Genomic DNA, 24,757 nt, shown 5'->3' with positions numbered 1-24,757 from the left:
GACCCACACCAAGGCATATTATTATGAAAATACCTAACATACAAAATAAAGACAGAATTTTAAAGGCCTCGAGAGAAAAGAATCAGATTACATTCAGGGGGAAACCAATAAGAATATTGGCAGATTTTTCAATCCAGACCCTAAAAGCTAGAAGGGCCTGGAACAACATTTACCAAGCCCTGAAAGAAAACAGATGCCAACCAAGAATCTTATACCCAGCAAAACTTACTTTCAGATTTGACGACAAAATAAGATCCTTCCATGATAAACAAAAGCTAAAGGAATTTACAAAAAGAAAGCTGGCATTACAGAACATTCTCAGCAAAAATATTCCATGAGGAAGAGATGAAAAACAACGATGCAAATCAGCAACGGGAGGAACTAGCCTAAAGGAATAGCCAAATAAAGGAGAAACCAAATCATGTCAACATACAAAAATAAGTCAAATGACTGGAAATACAAATCAAATCTCAAAAATAACCCTGAATGTTAATGGCCTGAACTCATCAATCAAAAGACATAAAATGGCAGATTGGATTAAAAAGAAAAATCCAACAATATGCTGCCTGCAAGAGACTCATCTCATAGAAAGAGATACCCATAGGACTAAAGGTGAAAGAATGGGAAAAAACATACCATGCACACAGACACAGAAAAAAGCTGGAGTATCAATCCTCATTTCAGATAATGTGGACTTCAAGCCAAACTAGTCAGAAGGGATAAAGAAGGACATTACATACTGCTTAAGGGAAGCATAAATCAGCAAGACATAACAATCATAACATCTATGCCCCGAACATTGGCTCATCCATGTACGTCAAACAAATTCTTCTCAATTCCAGAAATCAAATAGACCACAACACAATAATACTAGGCGATTTTAACAAACCTCTCTCACCACTGGATAGATCGTCCAACAAAAATTGAATAAAGAAACCATAGATCTCAATAACACAATCAATAATTTAGACTTAACAGACTTATATAGAATATACCATCCAACAAAGAATGAATACACTTTCTTCTCAGCAGCACATGGATCCTTCTCTAAAATAGACCATATTTATGCCACAAAGCTACTGTTAGCAAATACAAGAAGATAGAGATAATACCTTGGATTCTATCAGATCATAATGGATTGAAATTAGAAATAATGACAGAATAAAAGACAGAACTTCTCCAATACATGGAGATTAAATAATACACTATTTATGATGAATGGATAATAGACGACATCAGGAGGGAAATAAAAAATTTCTTAGAAGTAAACGAGAACAAAGACATCATATCAAAATCTCTGGGACACTATGAAAGCAGTATTTAGAGGCAGATTTATTTCATGGGGCACATTCAACAAAAGAAGTACAAATCAACAAATAAATGACTTAACACTACAGCTCAAGCCCTAGAAAAAGAAGAGCAGACCAACACCCAAACAGTAGTAGAAGACAGGAATAGTTAAAATCAGAGCCAAAATCAACAAAATTGAACCAAAAGAAAAAATTGAAAAATTAACAAAACAAATAGTTGGTTCTTTGAAAAAATAAACAAAATTGATAAATCCTTAGCCACAATAACAGATAGAGAGGGAGAAAACTCAAATTACTAAAATTCGGAATGAACAAGGAATATCACAACAGACACGAGTGAAATACAAAACATAATTAGAGGCTATTTTGAAAATCTATACTCCAACAAAACAGAAAACCTAGAAGACATCAACAAGGTTTCTAGAGACATATGAATTACCGAAACTGAACGAGGAGGATATACACAACTTACATAAATCAATTTCAAACAATGAAATAGAAGAGGTCATCAAAAGCCTACCAACAAAAAATGTTTGGGACCAGATGGGTTCTCAGCAGAGTTCTACAAAACCTTTAAAGAAGAGCTCATTCCAATACTCCTCAAAGTATTCCATGAAATAGAAGAGGAGGGAACCCTCCCAAACTCATTCTATGAAAGCCAATATCACACTGATACCTCAACCAGACAGAGACACATAGAGGAAAGAAAATTTCAGGACCAATATCCTTAATGAACATCGACGCAAAAATTCTCAACAAAATTTTAGCAAAATCGCATACAAAAATATATTAAAAGATAGTGCACCCATGATCAACTGGGTTTTATCCCAGGGATGCAAGGTTGGTTCAACATCTGGAAATTAATAAATGTCATTCACCATATCAACAGACTTAAAGTTACGAATCACATGATTATTTCCATAGATGCAGAAAAACATTTGATAAAATACGCATCCCTTCATGCTCAAAACACTACAAAAAATTGGGATAGTGGGAACATTCCTTAACATTGTGAAGGCCATCTATACTAAGCCCAAGGCCAATATCATTCTAAATGGTGAAAAACTGAAAGTATTGCCCCTAAAAACTGGAACAAGGCAGGGATGCCCTCTTTCACCACTTCTATTCAACATCGTTCTTGAAACTCTAGCCAGAGCAATTAGACAAACCAAAGAAATTAAAGGGATATGAATTGGAAAAGAAGAACCAAAACTATCCCTGTTCGCTGATGACATGATTATATTTAGAGGACCTGGAAATTCCACCAGAAACTTGTAGAACTCACAAGTGAATTCAGTAAAGTAGCAGGTACAAGATCAATGCTCATAATCCAACGCATTTTTATACATAAGGGATGAATCTTTCCGAAAGAGAAATTGGGAAAACTACCCCATTCACAATAGCATCGAAAAAAAATAAAATACTTGGGAATCAATCTCACAAAAGAGTTGAAAGACCTCTACAATGAGAACTACAGCACACTAAAGAAAGAAATTAAAGAAACCTTAGAAGATGGAAAGATCTTCCATGTTCTTGGATAGGCAAAACTAATATTGTCAAAATGGCCGTACTACCAAAGTGGCTATACAGATACAATGCAATTCCAATTAAAATCCCAATGATGTACCTCACAGAAATAGAGCAAGCAATCATGAAATTCATCTGGAAGAATAAGAAACCCAGAATAGCTAAAGCAATCCTTAGCAGGAAGAGCGAAGCAGGGGGTATCACAATACCAGATCTTCAACTCTACTACAAAGCAATAGTAACAAAAACGGCATGGTATTGGTACCAAAATAGACAGGTAGAACAATGGTACAGAATAGAGGACACGGACACAAACCCAAATAAATACAATTTTCTCATACTAGACAAAGGTGCCAAAAATATGCAATGGAGAAAAGATAGCCTCTTCAACAATGGTGCTGGAAAACTGGAAAACTATACCAACAGAATGAAATTAAACCCCTATCTCTCACCCTGAACAAAAATCAACTGAAAATGGACCAAGGACTCAGAATCAGGCAAGAGACCCTGCATCATAGAAGAAAAAGTAGGTCCAAACCTTCTACTTGTTGGCTTAGGATCAGACTTCCTTGCAGGACTTCCCATAGCACAAGAAATAAAAGCAAGAATCAACAACTGGGATAGATTCAAACTAAAAAGCTTTCTCTCAGCAAAGGAAACTATCAGTAATGTGAAGAGAGAGCCTACAGAGTGGGAGAATATCTTTGCCACACATACTTCAGATAGAGCACTAATCTCCAGAATCTATAAAGAACTCAAAAAACTCTACACCAAGAATGCAAATAATCCAATCGACAAATGGGCTAAGGAAATGAATAGACACTTCACAGAAGAAGATCTACAAGCAATCAATAAATATATGGAAAAATGTTCAACATCTCTAGTAATAAGAGAAATGCAAATCAAAACCACCCTCAGAGTCCATCTCACCCCAATTTGAATGGCGATTATCAAGAATACAAGCAATAACAGGTGTTGGTGAGGATGTGGGGAAAAAGGTACACTCATACATTGCTGGTGGGGTTGTAAATTAGTGCAGCCAATCTGGAAAGCAATATGGAGATTCCTCAGAAAGCTTGGAATGGACCACCATTTGACCCAGCTATCCCACTCCTTGGCCTATACCCAAAGGACTTAAAATCATCATACTACAGAGATACAGCCACATCAATGTTCATTGCTGCTCAATTCAACATAGCCAGATTATGGAACCAACCTAGATGTCCTTCAATTGATGAATGGATAAAGAAACTGTGGCATATATGTACAATGGAATATTACTTTGCCATAAAGAATGATAAAATTATGGCATTTGCGGGCAAATGGATGAAAGTGGAGAATATCATGCTAAGTGAGATAAGCCAATCTCAAAAAACTAAAGGACGAATGATCTCACTGATAAACGGATGATGACCTATAATGGGGTAGGGAAGGGTTAGCGTTAGGATTAGTGTTAGGTTTAGGGTTGGGGTTAAGGAGGATGGCAAGAATGGAGGAAGGAAGGACTGTATAGAGGGAAAAGGTGGTGGGAGGGGTGGAGGGAAGGAAAAAAATAACAGAATGAATCAAACAACATTACCCTATGTAAATTTATGATTACACAAATGGTATGCTGTTACTCCATGTACAAACAGAGAAACAACATGTATCCCATTTGTTTACAATAAAAAAAATGGTCAGGTCAGGTGAGGGGTGTGGGTAATTGAAGAGGTCTTCAGGAGTTGAACAGAGCACCTCTAGCACCTATGGGAGTGGAAGGGATTTATGTCTTAAGAGGTCCTGCAGTTGATGGGTGGAAGACACAGTTATTGTTTGGAGTAGGGTGAATTTTAGAGCTTCCCTAGTTAATTCAGCTGCTGCCACCAGTGCTCAGAGACATGGTAGCCACCCACAAACCGTGGAATCAAGCTGCTTGGAGAGATATGCCACTGGTCTGGAAGAAGGTCCAGTTGGTTGTCCATGGAGGCCAGTGATAACACCCTGTTTTTCATCTGAAGAGATGGAAAGGATGGTTACGGTTGGGGAAGAGAGAGCACAGGGAGGATATGAGAGCATCCCTGAGCTTGTAAAAAGAGTTAGCTATCATCTTGGGGGAGGTAAGGGGCCCATGTGGAGTCTCCTTTGCTGCCTGATATAGAGGTTTGGCAAGAAGTGTAAGATTAGGGACCCAGTGTCTGAAAAAACCAGTCAAACCCAGGAAGGAGAGAATGTAATCTGCCATTTCTGGTGGTATACGTACTGGCAGTCTGGGGATGTTACAAGGGGAGTCAGTAGGGACAAGGAGTCCCTGAGTAAGCAACCAGTTTATAATGGGTTTAGGTCCTTCCCTGTGAGTACAGGAATTGGAAACTGGAAGGGTAGGTGGTGTGGGGGTACTAGAGAATGTATGAAACAGGTAGAAGAAGGTGAGCACTAGCAGTGTGCCTGGGAAGAAACTGTAGGGTGGATCCTAGGAGTTGGAGAACATCTCTTCCAAAAAGAAAAGCTTGAGAATGGTTGTGAGTGCCCTTTGGTGGCCATCTTGATTGAGACCTACCTAAAACATACTGAGGCTTGGCCATGGTCGAATAAGAAACTAGCCGTTTACAGCTTAAGTCTTGGGGGAGTCCCACTTTAGTAAAATTATGGTGGAGACAGTCCAAAGGAGTTTTGGGGTCGAATGAGCTCCTGGTATTTCCCATTAGCCCTCCAACTTTACCCAGATAGGTATGCAGAAGCCAGAAAAAGGCATCCCAATATCAGTTCATGCACACTGGAAAAATGGTGGACTGGTCAAAAGCCAAACATCTTTCAAGTTTTGGGGGTGCGGAACAGAATAAATGGGGGGCTAACTGGAGGCCGGAACATTCTTCACAGCGACGAGAGCTCAAACGGAACCAGCAGGAGGCGGTCTGTGGCGTGCCCACGGACAGACCCCCAGTGGAACAGAGGGTAAAAATTGGAACGACAATGGGAAAAAAAAAAAAAACCTAACTTACCCCATCTGATGCCAGATAAACAGAAACAGGATGGAGCAGAATGGAGCAGAGCTGAGTGGAACTGAATGGAATCTCCTGGTTCTTCTGAGGGAGGGAGTGGGCCTCAACCCGGAGGGGGGAGCCTGAAAACCCCTCCTGGGTTTCAGCACCAAATGTAAGCTCAGGGGCACGGTTAGTGGCCAAATAAATTGGACAGAAGTGGCAGAAGCAAGCTTTATTGGAATTTGGCTTTTGGGTGAAACTCCCAGCCCCCACCCCCACCCCCCAGGGTACAAGGTCAGGTAAGGACCCGGAGAAAATTGGCTTGGCCCCTGCTGCCCAGGGTCTTTATAGGCCGGAATGTGAGGGGGTCCTGCTGAGTGAGCGGTGGATGTTAAGGGTCAGTGGAATTTTCCAGCCCTTTGATTGGTCACCACTTCTGCCCTGTCCTTCGTCTTAGTTGCTCTGCTCTGCCTCCTACAGTTGCCTAAATTCTGACCTAACATGTGCAATACTATTTTGTTAAATATGATCACTGATTTCTCCAGAAATTATTCATCCAGCATAGCTGCAACTTTATACCTTTTGGGTAATAGCTCCCCATTTCTCTCACCCTCACAACCCCTTGGAAACCACCATCCTAATCTCTACTTCTATGAGCTGATTATTTTTAATACCTCTGCTAAGGGGAATCGTGTAATATTTATTCTTCTATGACAAGCCTATTTCACTTAGAATAATATCCTCCAGGTTCATGCATATTCTTACAAATGCAGGATTTCCTTCTTCCTTCAATGTGACAATAATCTTCTGTATGCATTGTGTGTGTGTGTGTGTGTGTGTGTGTGTGTGTGTGTATGTACACATATACATGTGTCTTTTTCATTGGTGATGCAGATATCTTGACTATGTACTGTGAATAAAGTTGCATTGACATGGAAATTCAGATATCACTTTAAGATCCTGGTTTCAATTCCTTTTTAATATAAACTTAGCAGTGGAATCACGGGATCATACGGTAGTTCAGTTTTTAGTTTCTGAATGCCTCCATACTCCTTCCCATAGCATATGTCCCATTTTATATCTCTATCAACAGTGTAAAAGAATTTCAATTTCCCTACAACTCCACCAACACTTGTATTTATTTTTTAGTACTATCTGTCCAACTGATGTGAAGTGAGCTCATTGCAGTTTTGATTTGCATTTTCCTGATAATTATCTTTTTAAGTATCTGTTGACTATTTGCATGTCTTTGTAGAAATGTCCTGTTAAAACCCTTTGCCCATTTTTAAATTGGGTAAATTGGGCCATTTTTTTTTTTTTTTTTCACTACTGAGTTGCTAGGTTCCTTATAGATTTAGAAAATTAACCCCTTATTAGAGACGTGATTTAAATATTTTCTCCCATTCTCCAGGTTGCCTTTCATTCTGTTGTTTCCCTCGTTGGGCCGGCACTTTTTGGTTTGTTGTGGTCCTACTTTTCTAGTTCTTATTATTGTTTGTATTTGTGGTGGTGTAGCAAAGAAATAATCTCCAAGATCAATGTTAACTAGCAGAGTCGCTGCAGAGTGGGAACCGTACCTGCCGAGCAGGAGGAGCTGCGGGGTAGCTGCCAGAACCGAGTGCGCAGGCTCAGAGCACAGGCAGCCAGTGGGGACTCTGAATCCTGAAGCTTCCAGCACCAGCCCCCAAGCCGGGTGTCTGAGACACGTGATCAGCTGTGCAGTGGCTCCTGGAAGGACAGCTGAAGGCGGAGTGGCATTATACTCCTGTGAAGCAGGATGAGGCAATTCAGAGAGGTTGCAGACTGTTTCATCAGATACTCATTTGTGAAGAGAGTCAGCCCCAGGGGGTGAAGGATTTGAATTCCGGACAGCCGAGAGCTGCCACCAGCCCACTGGGCCAGCTAGATGTCCAGGACATGTGCCAGGAGGCTGCCTGGGGCTTCCCTACCGTGAGCTCTGCCAGTGTATCCAGTAGAGGAGGACAGGAGAGCTAGATTTACCGTCTGCTGGTGGAGAAAAGCAGCCCATGGCCTTCTTGTACCCTGCTGCTGAGCCCCAGTTTGTTTTGTTTTAATATCTTAGATTTTATTTTAGAACATTACTATCCCAAATGTCTTAATTTGTTTGGATTTAATTATATTATTCTTGCAGTATTATTATACTTTTTACTTTGATTACTGTTCCAAATTCCAGCTAATATACAGGAAAGTTCATGTGCTGTATTGACAAAGGCAAACTTTGATTACACCATATTTTACACAGTAGAGGATGAAAAACTGTTATGTTTAATAAAAGTAGAAACCCTGAGTTTTGGGATTCAATCATAATAAATTATGAAGATTTATTCTGGAAAAATCCTAGGAAATATTTCCAAGTATTTATTTTTAATAAAAGTATAATGAACAAAGCTGAATCAATGAAACATTTTATCACTCATTTGAAAATATTCTGGAAAAAAAAACTTTTAAAATGCTGTTTAAATAATAACAGCATTCCATTATTTAAATGTAGTTAATTTAAATAAACATTTTTTAACTCTTTCATTTTTTGAAAAATTTTAGAGACTGCCTTAAATTTTTAGAATATTTAGATTATTTCATTTTTCACAATTTTAGATGAAATTATGTATTTTATTTATTTATTATCTGGCTATGAAGTTCTTCAGACCAAAAAAATTCATATTTATGATTATGTTCCTAGATTAGAGTGATCTCAAAAGGGATTAATTTGATCAGTTCAAGAGTATTAGTTGGATGTGACCTGGTCCATCCCAGGCCCAGTACCCGTGGTCTGGTACCCATGCTGTGACTGGCCATCTACCAACACTTGGGGATGCCTCTGCCTGCTATCATGGAGGCTACCATCCCACCTAGAGGCCACCATCTCTAGTGGGGCAACTCCCTTCTTGAGACATAACATTATCAAGTGCATCTCAGGCATCAGGCTACTGAAGAGTAGGAGATTTCAACAGTACAGTATAGTTTTATTTTAGAATTTTTTTAGTAGTATTATTACTATTATTCCACTATTTTTTCTGCTTTTCTTTTTTATTGTTTCTCGTTTTCTCTAATTTCCTCTTATCTGTTTCCTTAGAGACTTTCTCCCTTTTCTTATGCTAACAACCAATGTCTTTTGATTCCACTCTCACTATTCCTATAACACAGTATCTCTATAGACTCACTTCTTATCTCATTAACATTACATCCTACATCCCTCCACATCCTCTTTGTCCACCTTAGAAATTGTGGTCCTTTTTGGAAACCTATTGTTTATGCTGTAGATAATAATCAATTCATCTGTGTTTTTAAGACAAAACTGTTACTATCTAATAGGGACTATTTGGGTTAAGGATGCATATTATTTGTATTGTGTGCTGCTAATATTGATCTCCCACTTTAGGGTGAGGTATTGGAAACCTACAGGGAAACTATAAGCCTATAGAGGGGAAATTGCAATACCTTTGATTCACACCGCTAGAGGGAAGATACATGAACAACATGAAAAAGCAATGGAAGAAAGTGTCCCCCCAAAATCTAGATGCTGTATCAATAGAATTCAATGACAGCATGGTAGAAGAAATGTCAGTAAAGGAGTTCAGAATGTACATAATTCGAATGATATGAAAAGCAAAATATGAGATAAGAGAGCAAATACAGGCAATGAATGATGACTCCAATAAACAGTTGAAAGAGCAATTGCAGGAAGCAAAAGCATTTCAACAAAAAGAGATTCTGAAAAAAACAAATCCTTGAAATGAAGGAAGCAATATATCAAATAAAAAACTCAATAGGAAGCATAACCAACAGACTAGATCACTTGGAAGAGAGAAATGCAAACAATGAGACAAATATTTAATCATGAAAACAAAGTTGAACAAACTGAAAAGATGGTAAGGATTCATGGATGGAAACTCCAAGAACTGTGGATATCACGAAAAACCAAATTTAAGAATTATGGGATTGAGGAAGGCACAGAGATACAGACCAAAGGAATGAACAATCTATTCCATGAAATAATATCAGAAAATTATCCAAGCTGTAGAAAGAAATGGAAAATCAACACAGAGGCTTACAGGTTACCAAATATACAAAATTACAACAAATCCACACCAAGACACATTATAATGAAAATGTCTAACATGCAAAATAAAGATAGAATTTTAAAGGCTGTGAGAGAAAAGCATCAGATCACATATAGGGGGAAAGCAATATGGATATCAGCAGATTTCTCAGCCCAGGCCCTGAAAGAAAATGCTGCAAAACTAACCTTCAGATTTGAAGATGAAATAAAATCCTTCCATGATGAAAAAAGTTAAAAGAATGTACAACTAGAAAGTCTGCACTACAGAATATTCTCTGCAAAATATTCCACAAGGAGGAAATGAAAAACAACAATGTATGTCAGGAAAGGGGGGAACTATCCTAAAGGAAAAGCCAATCAAAGGAGAAACCAAGTCAAGTGAAAAACAAAATAAGCCCAAATGATTTGGAATACAAGTCATATCTCAATAACCCTGAATGTAAATGGTATAAACTCATCAATCAAAAGCATAAACTAGCAAATTAGATTAAAAAGAAAGACCTAACAAGATGCTTTTAGCAAGAGACTCACCTCATAGGAAAAGATACCCTTAGACTAAAGGTGAAAGGATGAGAAAAAATCATGCACACAGATGCAGTAAGAAAGTGGGGGTTTCTATCCTCATATCACATAAAGTATACTTAAAGCCAAAGTTAGACGGGATAAAGAAGGACATTTCATACTGCTTAAGGGAAGTATATATCAGCAAGACATAAGAATCATAAACGTACATGCCCTCTAACAATGGCACATCCATGTACAACAAACAAATCCTCAATTTCAGGAAACAAATAGACCACAATACAATAATACTAGGTGACTTTAACACACCCCTCTCACCATTGGACAGATATTCCAAACAAAAATTGAACAAAGAAACCATAGAACTCAATAACCAGTAAGTTAGGTTAACAGACATATAGAATATTCCATCCATCAACAAGTAAATACACTTTCTTCTCGGCAGCACATGGGTCCTCCTCTAAAATAGACTGTATGTTATACCTCAAAGCTACTCTTAGCAAATACAAAAAATAGAGATACCACCTTTTATTCTATCATCATAATGGGATGAAATTAGAAATCAATGATAAATAAAAACAGAAACTTCTCCAACACCAGGAGACAAAATAATGCTATTGAATGATATATGGGTAGTAGAAGATTCCAAGGAGGAGATAAAAGAATTCTTAGAGGTTAATGAAACAATGATACAACACATCAAAATCTCTGGGACACTATGAAAGAAGTACTAAGAGGAAAATTCATTATATGGTGCATTCAAGAAAAGAATAAAAAATCACAAATAAATGACTTAACAATACATCTCAAAATCCTAGAAAAAGAAGAAATCAACACCAAAGTAGTAGAAGACAGGAAATAATTAAAATAAGAGCTGAAATCAATGAAATTGAAACAAGAGAACAATTCAAAAAATTGACAAACAAAAAGTTGGTTCTTGAAAAAAACAAAAAAAAATTGATAAACCTATAGCCACACTAATGAAGAGGAGAGAAAACTCAAATTGCCAAAATTCATGATGAAAAAGGAAATATTATGACAGACACCATTGAAATACAAAACATAATTATTAGCTACTTTGAAAATCTATACCCACAAAAATAGAAAATCTCAAGGACATTAGCAGGTTTCTAGAAACATATGATCACCCAAACTGAATTTGGAGGACATACACAATTTAAACAGACCAATTTCAAGAAATGAAATAGAAGAAGCCATCAAAAGACTACCAACCAAAACAATTCGGGGACCAGATGGATTCTCAGCCGAGTTCTACAAGACATTCAAAGTGGAACTCATTCTAATACTCCTCAAAATATTCCATGAAATAGAAAAGGAGGGAACCCTTCCAAATTCATTCTATGAAACTAATCACCCCGATACCAAAAACAGACAAAAACACATCGAGGAAAGAAAACTTCAGACAAATTTCCCTAATGAACATACATGCAAAAATTCTTAACAAAATATTAATAAATCTTGTACAAAACATAATAAAAAGATAGTGCACCACAATCAAGTGGGTTTTATCCCAGGGATGCAAGATTGGTTCAACATCCAGAAATCAATAAACGTAATTCACCACATCAATAGACTTAAAGTTAAGAATCATATGATTATTTTAATACATGTGGTAAAATCATTTGATAAAATACAACATCCCTTCATGCTGAAAAGACTAGAAAAAAAGGGATAGTAGGAACACACCTCAACATTGTAAAGGCTAGCTATACCCAGACCACAGCCAACATCATTCTAACTGGAGAAATCCTTAAAGCATTCCCTCTAAAAACTGGAACAAGGCAGGGATGCCCTCCTTCACCACTTCTATTCAACACTGTCCTAGATACACTAGCCAGAGCAGTTAGACAGACCAAAAATTAAAGGGATACAAATAGCAAAAGAGGAACTCAAACTATCACTATTTGCTGATGACATGATTCCATATTTAGGGGAGCTAAAAAATTCCATCAGAAAACTTCTAGAACTCATAAATGAATTCAGCAGAATAACAAGATATAAGATCAATCCTCATAAATCTAATGAATTTTTATTCATAAGTGATAAATCCTCTGAAACAGAAATTAGGAAAATTACCCCCAATAGCCTCAAAAGAAAAAAAAAAAAAACTTGGGAATCAATCTAACAAAAGAGGCGAAAGACCTCTACAATGAAAATTACAGAATACCAAAGAAAGAAATTAAAGAAAACCTTAGAAGGTGGAAAGATCTCTCATGTTTTTGGATAGGCAGAATTAATATTTTCAAAATGACCATACTACCAAAAGCACTATACAAATTCAATGCAATTCCAATTAATATCCCAATGATGTACCTCATAGAAATAGAGAAAGCAATCATGAAATTCATTTGGAAGTTAAGAGACCCAGAATAGTTAAAGCAATCCTGAGCAAGAAGAGCAAAGTAGGAGGTATTACAATATCAGCCCTTCAACTATACTACAGAGCAATAGTAACAAGAATGGCATGGTATTGGCACCAAAATAGAGAGACCAATGGTACAGTAGAAGACAGAGGGCAAACCCACATAAATACAGTTATCTCGTATTATACAAAGGAGCCAAAAACATACCTTGGAGGAAAGATAGCCTCTTCAACAAATGATGCTGGAAAAACTGGAAATCCCTCTGAAGCAAAATGAAACTAAACTTCTCTCACCCTGCATGAAACTCAACTCAAAATGGGTCAAAATCTTTTATAATAAGAGAAATGCAAATCAAAACTACACTAATATTTCATCTCACTCCAATTAGAATGTCTATTATGAAGAAAACAAGCAGTAGTAGGTGTTTGTGAGGATGTGGGGAAAAGGTACACTCATACATCGCTGGTGGGGTCACAAATTGGTGCAACCACCCCAGAAAGCAGTATGGAGATTCCTTAGAAAACTGGGAATGGAACCACCATTCCAGATACCGCACTTCTTGGTTTATACCCAAAAGTCTTAAAATCAGCATACTACAGTGACACAGCCACATCAATGTTTATAGCAGCTCAATTCACAATAGCTAGATTGTGGAACCAACCTAAATGCCCTTTAATAGATGAATGGATAAAGAAACTGTGATATATATACATTATGGAGTACTATTCCACTATAAAGAAGAATGAAATTATGGCATTGCAGGTAAATGGATTGAGTTGGAGAATATCATGCTAAGTGTAATAAGCTAATCCCAAAAGATCAAAGGTCCAATGATTTCTCTGAAAAGTGGATGATGATACATAATGGGGATGGGGGGAGGCAAGAATGGGGAAGGATGGATTGTGTAGAGGAAATTAGGGGTAGGAAGTGGTGGGAAGGAAACAGAATGAGAAAAATATCATTATCCTATGTACAGACATGATTACACACACGGTGTGACTGTACTTTGTGTACAACCATTGAAACGAAAGTTGTACCCCATTTGTGTACAATAAATCAAAATAATAAAAAACAGTTTATTCACTCCATAAATCTTTTTAAATAAAGATTTCCAAAAAGTGTATTGCATATTTTGGGTCCTGTTTACAATCTGAGTATATGTTTACATAAAAATCTTTTCTAGTTTCACAACTGATTTACCATTTAACGTCTTAAAAACAAACCCTGCAGCACAGACAGCACACAGCAGGCTCCACATTTACCAACCTGGCCTCCCACCATCACTGAGCTGCTTGCTGCTGCTGCCCATCTCCCGAAGGCAGCCACCTCCATCTTGAGACACCATAGCTGCCACCATAGCTACCTCAATGTTGTAGCCTTCACCTTGGTACACCACTGCCCAGCACAGTGCTGCATCTCCAAACATGGCCACCCCCTGTCACCCCACAGCCTGTCCTCACTGCTGCATTTCTGAAAGCAGTAACCTCCATCTTGGGACAGTAGCCAGGGTCTGGAAGTCCAACATCAAATACCTACAGGTTTGCTGCCACCACCACTGCCACCATTCAGGGACATGGATGCTCCCATATAGAGACACAAGCCATGGCTTAGAAGATCAGCATCAAGGTGCCTGCAGGCTTGGTAACACCTGAAGTCTCCCTGCTAGGTGTGCTGATAGCCACCATCTTGCTGCAGAGGCAGGAGAGAGCCTTGCATGAGGTCAGTAGATTGGAAGAGGGTAAGAGGGCATCTTGCACATGGCTTGCCCAACCAACCAGTCCAGCACCTGCTGGGTTTCCAGAGACAACTTGGGCTGACCCTGGCTGGGACCTGACACAATCCCAGTACTTGACTCCCTCCCAAATCTGACATTCACTGATCCCCTGGTCCCACCAGTTTGGCAATCAGCAGGGCCCTCCTTCTCAATCGCCAGTCTCTCAACCCATTCCTAGCCACCAACCTGGCCCGGTATGTTCAGAAACCCCAGAGCTCTCAACATGAGAGCTCCGATCCTCTTTCCTGATCTTCCTGATATAGAACAGCTCTCCAAGACAGGCACACAGGTCCTCAGAACCTCTGGAGAGAGAGATGCCTGATTTGGAAGCTGAAAGGGCCTGGGGGTGCGGGGAGACAGTTTAGAGACTAAATTAGAGACCAGGAATTAGGGGATGTGAAAGTGAAATAAAGGCTAAGATCAGATTCCTACCTCAAACAAGTGGCCCCCAAAAGAGGTTCCTGGGATGCAGTCTTCCAAATGAGAGTGCAATTGCTCTAACTCACCTCCAGGAGTTCTGCCTCCAAAACTAACCCACCCTGTAAGTCTCACCTTCCTGAGGGTGGAGATAGTGGCAAACTCCAGACAATGCCACCTATGTAATGAGGAGGGAAGCAAGGAAGATATTAAACTCCAACAGGAACAATTGTTCAATTTCCTTTGAGATTTATTTTTCTTTTCCAACTCACATCTCCACCATTTTCAAAATTGAGTACTTTTCATGCATCAGGCTATAGAGGACTGGGATGTCTTAATATAGCATATTACAGTTTTATTATATATCCTTTTATTTTTATATTTTTCCTTTCCTTTTTAATTTTTTCTCTTTTCTTATTTATTTTATTCTTTCTCTTTCTCTATATTTTCCTTTTACATATGTTTCCCTGGATTCTCTATTTCTCTTCTGCTCACAGACAACTTTTATTGATTCCTCATTCACGCTTTGTACAATTTAATACTTTTATCTTCTCCCCACTCACCTCATAAACATCACATCCTACACCACCCCTGCTCTCTCTTTGTTACCATTAGAAATTGTAGACCTTTTAGCAATCTTGTTGTTTATCTTGTAATCAATAATTAAACACACCATTTCTGCTTATTGTTACAAAACTGTAACATCTTAGCTGGAGCTATTTGGTTTATTGTTCACATTGGGTGCTGTTAATCTTGATCTCCACCTTAAAGGCAAATATTGGAAATCTGCAGGGGGACTATAAGTCTATAAGATAGAAACTGTAATACCTTGGATCCACACTGTGAGAAGACACACAAACAACATGAAAAACAAGGGAAGAAATCACCCCAAACAAACCAAGATTCCACAATAAGATAATTTATTGACAACACTGTAGAAGAAATGTCAGAGAAGGAGTTCAGAAAGTACATAGTTAAACTGATCTGTGAAGTAAAGGATGATATAAGAGAACAAATACAGAGAGCAAAAGATTACTTCAATTAAGAAACAAAAAAACAAACAAACAAATTTTGGGGGGAAAAAAAACCTTGAAATGAGAGAAACAATAAGCCAAATTAAAAATTCAATAGAAAGCATTACCAACAGAGTAGATTACTTGGAAGAAAGAACCTCAGGCAATGAAGACAAAATACATAATCTTGAAAAAAGTTTATCACACAATGAAGATGGTAAGAACCAAGAACAGAACTTCCAAGAATTGTGGGATAACATGAAAAGGTCAAATTTAAGATTTATCAGAATAGAGGAAAACATGGAAATACAAACCAAAAGAATGCACAATCTTTTCCATTAAATATTAAAAAATTTCCCAAACCTAAAGAATGAAGTTGAAAATCAAATACAAGAAGCTTACAGGACTCCAAATTTACAAAATTACAATAGACCCACACCAAAGCACATTATAATGAAAGTGCCTAGCAAAGAGAATAAGGATAGAATTTAAAAGACTGCAAGAGAAAACTATCAGATTACATATAGAGGGAAACCAATTCAGAATTTAGAAGATTTTTTAACCCGACCCTCAAGGATAGGAGGTACTGGAACAACATGTACAAACTCTGAAAGAAATTAATGCCAACCAAGAATCTTATATCCAGCAAAATTAAACTTCAAAATTAGCTAAGAAATAGATTGTCAGATTGAATTAAAAAAGAAGAAAAAAGACCCAACAATATGCTTTTATCAAGAGACTCATCTCATAGGAAAAGATATCCACAAACTGAAGTTGAAAGGATGGGAAAAGATATACCACTAGCATGGACTGTGTAAACAAGCAGGAATTTCCATTCTCATATCAGATAAAGTTGGATTTCAAGGTAAAGTTAGTCAGAAGGGGTAAAGGACATTTCATACTGCTTAAGGGAATCATACATCAACAAGACATAACAGTCATAAATATTTATGCCCCACTGAATGGAGCATCTGTGTACATCAAACAAACCCTTCTCAATTTCAGGAATCAAATAGACTACAACACAGTAATACTGGGGGATTTTAACACACCCCTCTCACCACTGGATATTCCAAACATAAAATAAACAAGAAACTATAGAACTAAATAATATAATCAATAATTTAGACTTAACAGAATATATAGAATATTTCATCCATCAATGAGCAAATACACTTTCTTCTCAGCAGCACATGGATCCTTTTCTAAAATATACCTAATTTTATGTCACAACTCTCAGTAAAAAAAAAAAAAAAAAAAAAACAAAAAAAAAACAAAGAAACACTAGTCTGCCGCCTATCAGGTCATACTGTGATGAAATTAGAAATCAACAATAAAATAAAAAATAGAAGCTACTCCAACATCTAGAGACTAAATAAATGCTACTGAATGATGAATGGATAGTTGAAGAAATCAAGGAAGAAATAAAATTCTTAGAGTTAAATGAGAACACTGATACAACATATCAAAATCTCTGGAACACTATGAAAGCAGTGCTAAGAGGAAATTTCATTGCATTGAGCTCATTCATTAGAAGAATAAAAAGTCAACAAATAAGTAACCTAACATGACATCCCAAAGCCCTAGAAAAAGAACAAATCAACACCAAAAATGGTAGAAGACAGGAAATAATTAAAATCAGAGCTGAAATCAATTAAATTGAAATAAAGAAACAATTTTAAAAACTGACAAATGAAAAGTTGGTTCTTTGAAAAAATAAGAAAATTGATAAACCCCTAAACCACACTAACAAAAGAGAAAGAAAACTCATTATTAAAATTTGTGATGAAAAGGGAAATACTGCAACAAACATTACTGAAATACAGAAGATAATTAGAAACTATTTTGAAAATTTATTCTCCAATAAAAAAGCAACAATAATTGTTGGCAAGGATATTGGGGGAAAGGTATACTCATACATTGCTGGTGAGATTGCAAATTGGTGCAACCACATTGAAAAACACCATGGAGATTCCTTAGAAAACTGGGAATGGAACCACCGTTTGACCCAGCTACCCCACTCTATGGCCTATACACAAAGGACTCAATATCAGTATACTACAGAGATGCAGCCACATCAATGTTTATAGCACCTCAATTTACAATGACTAAATTGTGGAAACAACCTAGATGTCCTTCAATAGATGAATAGATAAACAAACTGTGTTATATATACACAGCAGAGTATTAGTCATAAAGAATAAAATATGGCCTTTGCAGATAGTATGGATGAAGTTGGAGAATATCATGCTAAGTAAGGTAAGCCAATCCCCAAAAACCAAATGCCAAATATTTTCTCTGATAAGTGGGTGCTGATATATAAAGGGAAGGCAGGGAGGTAAGGAAATTATGGAGGAACTTTGGATTTGTAGAGGAAAGTGAGGGTAGGGGGGGCAAAGGGAAGAAAAGATGGTGGAATGAGATAAACATCATTACCATATGTACATATATGAGTACATGAATGGTGTACAACCAGAGAAATGAAAAGTTGTACTCCATTTGTGTACATTGAATCCAAAAATAAAAAATAAAATACTTCTATGAAATAATTCATATTTCAATAAAATAGAAAACTCGAAAACATTGACAAATTTGTTGAGACATATGACTTACCGACACTGAATAAGGAAGATGTACACAATTTAAGCAGATCAATTTCAAGCAATGAAATAGAAGACACCATCAAAAGCCTACCAACAAAGAAAAGCCCAGGACCAGATGGTTTCTCAGCTGAGTACTATAAGACCTTCAAAGAAGAGCTAACACCAATACTCCTCAAATTATTCCATGAAATAGAAAAGGAGGGAACCCTACCAAACTCATTCTATGAGGCTAGTATCATCCTGATACCAAAGCCAGACAAAGACACACCAAGGAAAGAAAACATCAGACCAATATCCCTGATGAACATAAGTGCAAAAAATTCCCAATAAAATTCTTACAAATTGCATACAAAAACATATTTAAAAGATCACACCCACCATCAAGTGGGATTCATCCAAGGGATGCAAGTTTGGTTCAACATATGGAAATTAATAAATGTAATTCATCACATCGGTAGACTTAAAGATGAAATCATGATCATCTCAATAGATGCAGAAAAACATTGCACAAGGTACAGTTCCCCTTCATGTTCAAAACATTAGAAAAACTAGGGGTAGTAGGAACATACCTCGATATCATAAAAGCTATCTACACTAAGCCCAAGTCCAACATCATTCTAAATGGATAAAAATTGAAAGCATTCTCTCTAAAATCTGGAAAAAGACGAAGATGCCCTCTTTCACCATTTCTCTTCAACATAGTCCTAGAAACTCTAGTCAGAGCAATTAGACAGATGAAGAAATTAAAGGGATATGAAGAGGAAAAGAAGAACTCAAACTATTACTATTTCCTGATGATATGATTCTATATTTAGGAGATCCAAAAAATTCCACCAAAAAATTCTAGAGCTAATAAATGAATTCAGAAAAGTAGCAGGATATAAAATCAATGCCCATAAATCAAATGCATTTCTATACATCAGTGATGAATCCTCTGAAAGAGAAATTAGGAAAACTACCCATTACAATAGCCTCAAACAAAATAAAATGTTTGAGAATCAATCTAACAAGAGAGGTGAAAGAACTTTACAATGAAACATACAGAACTCTAAAGAAAGAAATTGAAGAAGAGCTTAAAAGATGGAAAGATCTCCCATGTTCTTGAATAGGCAGAATTAATATTGTAAAAATGGCCATACTACCAAAAGTGTTATATAGAGTGAATGCAACTCCTATTAAAATCCCAATGTTATCCTTCATGGAAATAGAAAATGTAATCATTAATTTCATTTGGAAAAATAAGAGACCCAGAATAGCCAAAGCAATCCTGAGCAAGAAGAGTGAAGCAGGAGGCATCACAATACCAGATCTTAAACTATACTACAGAACTATAGTAACAAAAATGTATGGTATTGGCACCAAAATAGACATGTAGGTCAACAATAAAATAGAAGACACAGAGACAAACCCACATAATACTGTTATCTCATGCTAGACAAAGGTGCCAAAAACATACATTGGAGGAAAGATAGCCTCTTCAACAAATGGTGCTGAGAAAATCTCTCACACTGAACAAAACTCAAATCAAAGTGAATCAAGGACCTATGAATTAGACCACAGATCCTGTGCCTAACAAAAGAAAAAGTAGGCCCAAATCTCCATCATGCTGGCTTAGGAACTGAATTCCTCAACAAGACTCCTAAAGCCCAAGAAATAAAAGCAAGAATTAATAATGAGATGTATTCAAATTAAAAGGTTTGTTTTCAGCAAAGGAAACAATAATGTGAATAGAGAACCTTCAGAATGGGAGAAAATCTTTACCACATGCACATCAGATACAGCACTAATCTCTAGGACATGTAAAGAACTCAAAAAACTTAACACCAAAAAAAACCAAATAACCCATCAATAAATGGACCAAGGAACTGAATAGACACATCACAGAAGAAGATGTACAATCGATCAACAGATATGTGAAAAAATGTTCATCATTTCTAGCATAGAGAAATGCAAATCAAAACTATGGTAAGATTTCATCTCACCCCAATCAGAAGGCAATTATCAAGGATACAAGCAACAGTAAGTGTTGGTGAGGATGTGTGGGGAAATGTACACTTAAACATTGCTGGTGGGATTGTAGATTGGTGCAACCACTTTGGAAAGCAGTATAGAGATTCCTCAGAATCTTGGAATGGAACTACCATTTGACCCAGCTATCCCACTCCTCAGTTTATACCCAAAGGACTTAAAATCAGCATACTGCAGAGATGAAGCCACATCAATGTTTATAGCAGATGAATTCACAATAACTAAGCTGTGGAACTAACCTAGATGCCTTTCAACAGATGAATGGACAGAAACTGTGGTATATACATACAATGGAATATTACTCAGCATGAAAGAAGAATGAAATTATGGCATTTGCAGATAAATTAATGGAACTGGAGAATATCATGCTAAGGAAAATAAGCCAATCTCCAAAAATCAAAGGCCAAATGTTATCTCTGATATGCAGACCCTGATCCATAATGGGGTGGGGAGTAGGGATGAATGGAGGAAATTTGGATTGGTCACATGGGAATGATAGGAAGGGAGAGGGTGTGGAGGTGGGAAAGATGGTGGAATGAGATGGACTTTATTACCCTATGTGCATGTATTATTGCACAAATGGTGTGACTCTGCATCGTGTACAGCCAGAGAAAAGAGAAGTTGCGCTCCATTTGTGAACAGTGAGTTGAAAAGCATTCTGCTGTCATGTAAAATTAACTAGAACAAATAAAAAAGTAATAAAAATAAAATAAAGATTATTTATGTAGTTATAACATCAAATAGTCCAACCAGTCTTTTAATAACCAATGATTCCCAGTCTCACCCATTTCCAGGTAAAACTCAACTCCTTCAAGTGGAAACCTCTGCAGACAACACTAGCTATTCCTTTTTTGAGTTTATCAAAATATTCTAAGTTAATGTACTTGTGTGCTCTGTTTAGATCACCTGTAGACAGTACACTTCACCCTCTTGTTCTGAGAGAAGATTCTGCCTTTATCTCCGCAGATCTCTCTCCTTATCTCCCTAAAGAGGTTTTCATTGTTTTGTCTTGAATCTGGTTTAAAATCATTTTTACCATGAAGATCATTTGTGACTTAGTACACTTTCATGTCCTCATTTCCCTCAAATCTCCATCAGACCTACCGTTACCCTGTCCTGTTACTTACCATACTCCTTTTTTTTTTTCCAAGTTAGAATCTGTTATGACTTGGATGTGAGCAGTTCCCCCAAAAACTCATGTGTGAGACAATGCAAGAAGGTTTAGAGGAGAAATGATGGGGTTATGACAGCCTTTACCCAATCAGTGAATTAATCCCCTAATGGGGATTAACTGAGTGGTAACTGAAGACAGGTAGGGTGTGGCTGGCAGGAGTTGGGGTCAATGGGAACATACCTTTGGTGTATATATTTTGTATCTGGAAAGTGGAGTCTTTCTCTGCTTCTTGATCATCATATAAGTCCAGATCAGAAATACCTGTATAAATAAGTTAATCCCTTTAATTATGCATCTCCTTACCTGTGAAAGGGAGATAAAATACTACACATTATGAAATTATTATGTGTGTGAGGAGATAATATAAATATTCCTCAACAGAGTATGGAACAGATTAAGCATTGAATACAGTTAAGCTATTAAACATTTTAAATTATTATATTAACACTTAAAAAGCAGAGGAAATTCACCTTATATGCAAATTATTATTGTTATTCACAGAGTAATTTAGAGGCTGATTTTTTAAAATTATTTGTATCATAAACAAATGGGATACATCTTGTTTCTCTGTACATGAAAGTAGAGGCATACCATTTGTTTGATCATACATTTACCTAGGGTAATAGTTTTTGATTAATTCTGTTATTTTTTTCTTCCCCCCTCCCACCACTCTTTTCCCTCTATACAGTCCCTCCTTCCTCCATTCTCGCCCCCCTCCCACCTCCCATTATGTGTCATCATCCACATATCAGCAAGATCATTCATCCTTTGGTTTTTTGAGATTGGCTTATCTCAGCATGATATTCTCCAATTTCATCCATTTGCCTGCAAATGCCATAATTTTATTATTCTTTATAGCTGAGTAATATTCCATTGCATATCTATACCACAGTTTCTTTATCCATTCATCAATTGAAGGGCATCTAGGTTGGTTCCATAGTCTGGCTATTGTGAATTGAGCAGCTATGAACATTGATGTGGCTGTATCTCTGTAGTATGCTGATTTTAAGTCCTTTGGGTATAGGCCAAGAAGTGGGATAGCTGGGTCAAATGGTGATTCCTTTCCAAGTTTCTTAGGAATCTCCACACTGCTCTCCCAGAGTGGTTGCACTAATTTGCAACCCCACCAGCAATGTATGAGTGTACCTTTTTCCCACATCCTCATCAATGCCTATTGTTGCTTGTGTTCTTGATAATCGCCCATTCTAATTAGGGTGAGATGGAATCTTAGGGTAGTTTTGATTTGCATTTGTCTTATTAGTAGAGATGTTGAACTTTTTTCATATATCTGTTGATTGCTTGTAGATCTTCTGTGAAGTGCTCATTCATTTCCTTAGCCCATTTGTTGATTGGATTATTTGTATTCTTGGAGTGGAGTTTCTTTATAGATTCTGGAGATTAGTGCTCTATCTGAAGTACGAGTGGCAAAGATTTTCTCCCACTCTGTAGGCTCTCTCTTCGCATTGTTTCTTCGATAGTTTCCTTTGCTGAGAGAAAGCTTTTTAGTTTGAATCTATCCCAGTTATTGATTCTTGCTTTTATTTCTTGGGCTATGGGAATCCTGTTAAGGAAGTCTGATCCTAGCTGACATGATGAAGATTTGGACCTACATTTTCTTCTATAAGATGCAGGGTCTCTGGTCTGATTTCAAGGTCCTTGATCCATTGTGAGTTGAGTTTTGTGCAGGATGAGAGAGAGGGGTTTAGGTTCACTCTGCTGCATATGGATTTCCAGTTTTCCCAGCACCATTTGTTGAAAAGGCTATCTTTTTTCCATTGCATATTTTTGGCACCTCAGTCCAGTATGAGAAAACTGTATTTATTTGGGTTTGTGTCTGTGTCCTCTATTCTGTACCATTGATCTACTTGTCTACTTTGGTGCCAATACCATGCTGCTTTTGTTACTATTGTTTTGTAGTATAGTTGAAGCTCTGGTATTGTGATACCCCCTACTTCACTCTTCCTGCAGGAAGCTGATATTTAAAAACATGTTATTACTAATAAAATCTTTCATTCTCACTAAATATCTATAATATTATAAAAACAATAAAGCAAATCCCAGTTTCAAAGGAGAATATTGCAAGTACTGTTGAAGTTCTCTGTGATACCTAGTGTAACCACTGGTTAGTTTCATGTTGATGAGTTCCTTGCTTTTCATTATGCCTTAAAAGACATAAATGTAACTCTAAAAATATATTGTTTAGATTTGAGAATTTTAATTTTTTTAATAAATGGAATCATAGATATGTAAATTGATTTTTTCCATGAAAATTATCTTGAGATTTATCTATTGTAATATGTCAAGTAATATATCTATTGTGATATATTATAGTAAGTTAATATATTTTCACTATATATTATTTAATATGCCGTGTCATATCAACAGAAAAAGGGATATACATACTCTTAAGGAACTTTTGTGTAGGTTTATTGTAAAACATAGCAATAGAAGAAATCACCTGGAATTCATTAAAGACCACCTTTAAGAGCTTTCTCTGTGTTTTTGTGATATATTAAAAACATTTCCCTGAAAATTCGAACATCAGACGATGTTCTCCATAAGCCCCTTTTTGCAATATTATACTGAAGAGCAGAATCAGTTCAATAAGATAGAAAAGGAAAAGGTATAAAACTGGAGAAGAGCAAAAATTAACGCCCTTACTATTTGCATTCAAAATCACATTAACCAGATAATTTTATCACTTTTTCTTGGTTTCTATTTGCTTTTCCTATTGGGCAGTGGAACTTCTTTTTAAAGACAATATTTATCTAATGCTCATTTCCCCTGTATTGATTTAGTGGTTATACAATCTAAATCATTTTAGTTGTTATTGTTCAAATTTAAACATGCATTTTAATTTAGCATTTGAAGTTATTTAACCATGTCTAATCTTAATAAATATATTTATACTTCTCTCAAATATGTAAGAACACATGAAAGCCTTAATTCTGATTTTTCTGTTTT

General features: G+C 36.8%; 1 protein-coding gene across 1 annotated transcript in view; it reads left to right on the top strand.

Annotated features, from left to right (window-relative positions):
- Nucleotides 1-5,597: 5,597 nt before the first annotated feature.
- LOC306664268 (fibronectin type III domain-containing protein 3B-like) overlaps nucleotides 5,598-24,757 on the top strand; it is a gene marked incomplete at both ends in the record, with an annotated part of 37,227 nt that continues 18,067 nt past the window's right edge. Inside the window, 1 exon segment of the mRNA XM_079145111.1 lies at nucleotides 5,598-5,768. Within this exon segment, the coding sequence (XP_079001237.1) occupies nucleotides 5,598-5,768 (171 nt within the window).

The sequence above is a fragment of the Sciurus vulgaris genome, assembly GCF_902686455.1.
Source record: "Sciurus vulgaris genome assembly, chromosome: 6".
Taxonomy (NCBI): Eukaryota; Metazoa; Chordata; class Mammalia; order Rodentia; family Sciuridae; genus Sciurus; species Sciurus vulgaris.
This window is presented reverse-complemented; position numbering and strand designations above follow the sequence as displayed.